Genomic DNA, 6,000 nt, shown 5'->3' on the forward strand with positions numbered 1-6,000 from the left:
AAGCCAATGACTTGATGCAATCTATTAGGTTTCCTTAGATAGACAAGTTTTTAAACTAATTTGAATAATGAACTGAACTAGCCTATTTGATAACTAGGATCGATTAAAATAACTTTTTTGTAACCTTGAGATGACGTGTTATGAATTAAACTGAATTGAATTAAGATAATAGATGGATGTCTGAATGGATGTAAGGCAATGAAGAAAGAAATAAAAATACATGGGGGTTTGCAGTAATAATGTAGATGTTTGCAAGGTGCAGTATGGGTGTAAAGAGTAACCAGCAGGGAACTAAGCTCACAACCCTGGGGGACAGCAAAGGAGATTTTACTGCAAATCTAAACTCTCTGACGTCCAACAGAGAATTTTCCTGTGTGGTTCTAGTAAATGGTGATGAGACAAAAGGGGAAAAGATTCTCTTCAAGTTGGTGGTAACACTTTTCTTTATCAGCATAACATTTGAAATAAACATTAGCAGCATGTTATCCAAAGCAGTGTAACTATGGCTGCCACTAAAAGTAAAAAATAGGACATCTTATATACTTTCACCTTAACTTAGCAGCTACATGTCTGTCTACAAACCCATCTTTAATGTTTTAATAAATAAAACTGTGTACTGAAACTCTGTACAGTTTTCTGTCTGTACTCCTTAGCACAGTGTGTTCAGGTTTACATCATATTTAAATTCTCTCACAGTTTGTCAGAAAAAGGCTGTGGCTCGGATGCATCTATCCATGCAAAGGGCTCCAGAAACTAATGATTTTATCAGTTGAGGAACTTCCTACAGTAATGTAGTTACTCTAAATAACTACTTCTGTTCAGAGAGGTCAAGGCAACAGAACAATCCTGCCCTAATTTTTAATCTCGACTCACTGTTCCTCTCTTCGATCTTCTCACTTCTAGTTTTACCGTCACTCTTCCTCTTCACTGCAATTTGCGCCGCCTTCCATGTCCCCACCCTCCATCTACGAACACTGCAGGTGGTGGCTTCTCACTTTTAGCCTTTCAGCACTTTATCTTTCAGCAGGTCCAAAATGACCTGCCTCTCCTGGCTCTCCAGTTCAAACCTCCGCTCCCTCTCTTTTCTCTCCGCTTCCAGACGTTCTCTCTCCAGAGCGATCTTACCTGAAATGAAGAATGATAAACAATTGTTTAGTGACAAAGTACATCTATTTTAATTCCAGTAACAATGCATGAGGTGACGAGTGAACAGAGCCACTACTTGGCACATTGCATAAAATGTTGAATTTTAACACTGTGGTAAAATTGTCACATTTGTTTTTTGAGAAATGTATAAAGTTTGATTTGATGGTTTCAGCCTTAACTTAAATGTGTTTTTTAATTTTTTTATTTAAGATTGTTTACAAATTGACTAATGTTTTAAACAAGAATTAAATTCTGTTTCAGGTCCACTAAGACCTTGGGTCAGCCCTGTGAGTGATTTCACTCAAACAGCACAGACAGATCTTTGAACCCCAATTTCTGTTAAAGCAAAGCTGGATTTAAAATCAGCAAAAGAAATCCCACTCCTCTGAATCTCCAGCTCTTCTCGACGTAGAGAAAGCTCCTCCTCTCGGAGCCGCTGCTCCGCCTCTGAGCGCTTCTCCAGGAAGCTCAGGATCTCTGAGTAGGTCTGGCAGCAACACTGGCAGGGCCGCTTGGCTGTGGGCGCCGCTGAAAGCTCTGCCATGTGTTCACGCTCTTCTTCTGCTTCTGTAACTGTGACAAAACTTTTAGAATCTGGAGGAAACAGAGCAGGCAGGGATTATTCCAAAATATCTAAGGAACATGAAGAAATATATACATAGGTGCTTCACCTGAAGAGAAAGCTTTGAATTTTTAAAAAGTCAACAAACACTTGATTTTGTGGGCCAAACAGCTAGCTCTACAAATGTTTATATCAGATTTTTTTTGTACAGAGACATATTGAATTTTTAACCCTTCTTGACATGTCTCTCCAACTTTTTTAAATGTACCAAATAAAGCCCTTTATTTTGACCACTGAAGTAAAATGTGCTGTAAAGCGCAGTGAATCTGTATTACCTAACGGGGGCAGCCGTGTGATATTAGGTTTGTCTGGTTCTGTAAGAGTTAGTTCCTCTATTAGATGATTCCTTGGTTCTTCATCCTGAACATGACAGATAAAAAAATGCTTTACAAACAAAACTTTTTTTTTTTTAAATGTAGGTTTTATTTTTAAAACATCAACTATTGTCCTTGTAGAGAAGTATGTCAGAAAAATTACACATCATTAAATTATGGAGTGAATCCGCTGCTCTTCCCTACAGGGATAGGCTAGCGATGGGTATCGAGGAATACTTTGCTGAACACTCAAGTGGTTTCCTTAAGTTCATTCCTGTGAATTAAATTCTAATTAATTCAAGTGAAGGAGACAGTGCTCCTCACTGCTTATGAGCTGGCTGCAATGTGGTTCACAAACAACAAGAACAAATTTAGGCATTCAGTTGTTTAAGATATTGCCAGTTGTGACAGCGATAGGGTGAAACTAAAGAAATAGAACCCACTGCTTTAACTGCCCTAATTAATTTACAAATATATGAAATAATGTACTATTTCTATTTTTGCTCCAAGTAGATGTTGACTTAAATAGATCAATTTTAATAAATATTAATTTGGATACCTAACATGTGAATTAGCAATATGAAGCAGATTTGCACATAACTCCATCCACTGAATTGGTGCTCTGTGTGATAAATGCACAAACCTGCGTTAGTCGGATACATATGCCAACTCAGCTACATTTAGATCAGAAGCAGTACAAGGTGATAATTTTAGTCAATCTTAGTTTATTTAAGGATAAATACAAAGAGAAATCCTGAGCAGAGACATAAAGATTATTCCAACTCTACATGGAAAAATGCCAGAAGTTAGGAGCCTGGGCACCTCGAAACTTGAGACCTTTTTTTTACTGCAAGGCAAAAGTGCAAATTGTTAAAAATGTCTTATTACTGAACATGGTTCCACTGATGCTCACCTGGTATTTTGCACCGTCACCACTGACCAGCAGCCCTTTCTCAGCCTCTAGCTCCAAAACCTCGTGGAGCAAATCTTCCTTTTGGGCATACAACTTCTCTGTTCCAAACCTGTGTCATTCAAGTAGTATAAGTTTGATAAAATGTCAAGACACATGTTTGACATTCCCTTGCCAAACATTACACTTACTGTAGATATAAAAGTAAACCAACCTGCGCAAACTGGGAAAATCTTGTTTCTTGTAGTAGTCCAGCAGCAACATGGTCCTCTCCCGACATCTCCTGGCATCTACCTCAAAGCTCTCCTCCTGGAGGGCTGCGGTGATGATCTCCCCCACCCGGGCCCACATCCGCCCTGACAAAGTGAATGACAGCAGAACATAGCTTACATATCAAATAAAGGCTGCAGTTTGATACATGTTTGTGTTTGCAGTAGAATAGTATATTCAAAGAAACAAAAACCCACCTGGCTCTTTAGAACAGAACGGGTTCTGGGCGATAACCTCCCTCAGAAGGATGATGTCATGCCTTGCTGAGAAACGCACCTGACGCTTTCGGGGCGCTGTGAAAGGATAGGAAATAGAAAACTCTTCAGTTAGAAGCAGAAATTATTAGAACACGTTGTAGCATAATGGGAAAATGTCTGAAAAACAGGAGATTGTTTTGTGTCTTTGTGCACACTCTGAAAACATCATTCACACAAAACATAATGGCGGCAGATCACATTTTTTTCAGCATGAATAGCAAGGAGAGGATTAACTGGAGAAGCAGCCGAAATGTCCATGGTACTTCTGGAGGTTCTCCAGACGACCACAGTTCAGATGGGAGAGTTAGAATGACAGCCATTACAGTCATCCTTTTAAAAACATACGAAGCCTGTCTGCAGTTCACCAGAATTCATGTAAAGAACAAAGCTAATTTGTAGAAAGTCCTTTGGGGAGAGCATGCAAACACAAACTGCTATAATTGTTTGGGGAAGCTAACACCACACAATGAACACACCATGAAACATAATGCTGTAGGGATGCTTTTCATCAGCAGGGACAGGAAAACAAGTGAGAGTAAATGGCAAGATGGTTGAAGCTAAATATAGAGCAATCCTAGAAAACAATCTGTTAAAAGGTCTCATGTGACTTAAATGGCATAAAGGTCCAAACCTAAATCCAATTGAAAATCTCTGGTACTGCTTCAAAATTCAGGTTCCTATATACATCCTAGCCAGTCTAAAAAAAAAAAAAGCTTAAGCAAAAAAAAAAAAATTCAGTTGCTACAACTCTAGCAGACATATCCAAACAAATCTGAAATGAGTTTCTGCAAGGTTTTTACTCCAAAATGCTGGATAAATAATGGACTTTTGGGATTTTTAATAGCAATTGTTAAATTATGTATTTGTTTCCTTCTACATAAGAGTTACACATTACATTGTCTTGGTTTATCATATAAAATAAATACATTTTTGTGATTGAGTTGTGAAGAAATGTATTATTGTTTTTAAAAAGAATAATTCTGATCTCACCCTATATAAAGAACTCTAACATTTTAAAAGTAATGCTTATAGTCACAGATAATGTATGACGATCATAAATAAATGGCCTATAAAAATTCAACTGTACTAGAGTTTTGGTGCTTTAGCAAAAACAGAAACCACATTTCCTGGTTTTAAACTTAATGTAAGTTAAAGAGGAATCCAATCAGAAATGCTTTATTTGATCCCTTTCTACTAACTTAGCACCACATAAGTGATTTAAAAAAAGAGAAAACAGATCATGTTTGATAATAGCAGCTTTGCATTCTGTGTATAAGCCACTTGCAGATACTGCAGTGTAAGCACTCAGCGTGAACAACAGCCAGTCCGCCACAGCGGCTGCAGCAGCACTTTCACTGCGTCAGAGGAGGTGGAGCATCTGTGCACAAGTGCACCGAGACGACTGCGGTGCTGGACATGTTGGTATTAGACCTCCGAGACGCGCCAGGCGTGGAACTCTGAAAAATCTCACCATTGTTGATCGGGACTTCCACCACCACCCGGTCCATGTTTGTGTTCGGCGCATCCGGGAACCGCATGACGCCGACAGTACACGTCCACTCACCAGTACAGGTTTCACTCTGACGTGTGAGCCAACTTGGCGGAGGAGCAATGCTGTTTTCTTGAACTTGTAATGATTTTATATGACCACAAGATGGAGTCAGAAAGCTGTTAATGCCTATGAAGACGGCGGGCTCAAGCAACAAGTAATATCTCGTGTTGCCCAGTGTTTAACGTACATCCACAACCTGACAACAAATATGAGGACACACAAGCCCCAGAATTTTGTCATAAAAATAGTCTGTTATATTTTAATTGGATTATATTAAGTCCTGGTTACAGGGTGTTAAACTTTGAAATATCTCTGCTTCCACACACCTGAGTCAAATAAACAGGTCATTAGAAGAACTCTGGAGAACTAAACTACATACTGAGGAGGCAATTCAATTATTTTCAGGTGTGATGGACCAGGAACACATATAAAAGTGTCAGCATAGCTGTCATGTCCGATACATTTTTCTCTGGGCGACCTCCTCCAGTTCCTTCTGGGGGATCCCAAGGCCTTCCCAGGCCAGAAGGGAAGTTATTGTGCTTTTCCCAAATTTTCTTCCCGGGCTGCTCTTGACCAGATGTCTGACCATCTGAACTGACTTCTTTCAACCTGAAAAGGCAGTTGCTCTACTTGCACTGGCTTCAAGAGTCACCAGATCTCAGTCCAATAGAGCTCAATTGAAATTTGCTCAAAGGGGAAATTCACTTTAAAAATGTCAGAAAGCAAATCTGCAAAACAGTGTGATGCTGTTACTAGGGGTGCACCGATTTATCGGCCAGCCGATTTATCTGTGCCAATTTCCTTACTTTTGGGAGATCAGTGATAGGACAATTTTTACATATGAAGTCGATCTTATCCACCAATCTTATCTAGCTTGGCAAAGGTCTAAGAATCAACCACTGTCCTCTTTTGCTCTCTGGTGAGAAAGG

The 6,000-nt window shown here is 39.3% G+C and overlaps 1 protein-coding gene across 2 annotated transcripts; it reads right to left on the reverse strand.

The window, feature by feature from the left end:
* Nucleotides 1-311: 311 nt before the first annotated feature.
* Nucleotides 312-5,121, reverse strand: LOC116720487 (trichohyalin). Of its 2 annotated transcripts, none has more exons than XM_032563780.1 (7): nucleotides 4,991-5,121; nucleotides 3,460-3,555; nucleotides 3,207-3,348; nucleotides 2,996-3,104; nucleotides 2,044-2,128; nucleotides 1,528-1,719; nucleotides 312-1,125 (listed from the first exon to the last, which is right to left on the reverse strand). In XM_032563780.1, exons 1-7 carry the CDS (start codon nucleotides 5,055-5,057, stop codon nucleotides 998-1,000), a joined length of 819 nt encoding a protein of 272 aa, XP_032419671.1. In that variant the 5' UTR covers nucleotides 5,058-5,121; the 3' UTR covers nucleotides 312-997. The 2 variants fall into 2 exon arrangements, with proteins under 2 accessions (XP_032419671.1, XP_032419670.1); XM_032563779.1 differs by having other exon boundaries at nucleotides 1,528-1,740.
* Between the last annotated feature and the right edge of the window lie 879 nt (nucleotides 5,122-6,000).

The sequence above is a fragment of the Xiphophorus hellerii genome, chromosome 5 (genome assembly GCF_003331165.1).
Source record: "Xiphophorus hellerii strain 12219 chromosome 5, Xiphophorus_hellerii-4.1, whole genome shotgun sequence".
Classification (NCBI taxonomy): Eukaryota; Metazoa; Chordata; class Actinopteri; order Cyprinodontiformes; family Poeciliidae; genus Xiphophorus; species Xiphophorus hellerii.

Coding starts and splice junctions, on each gene's coding strand:
- LOC116720487 (XM_032563779.1), bottom strand. CDS start 5,057: ATGCGGTTCCCGGATGCGCCGAACACAAACATGGACCGGGTGGTGGTG. Junction 3,556..4,990: donor GGAAGTCCCGATCAACAATG/GTGAGATTTTTC, acceptor ATCCTTTCACAG/CGCCCCGAAAGCGTCAGGTG. Junction 3,349..3,459: donor GTTCTGTTCTAAAGAGCCAG/GTGGGTTTTTGT, acceptor TCACTTTGTCAG/GGCGGATGTGGGCCCGGGTG.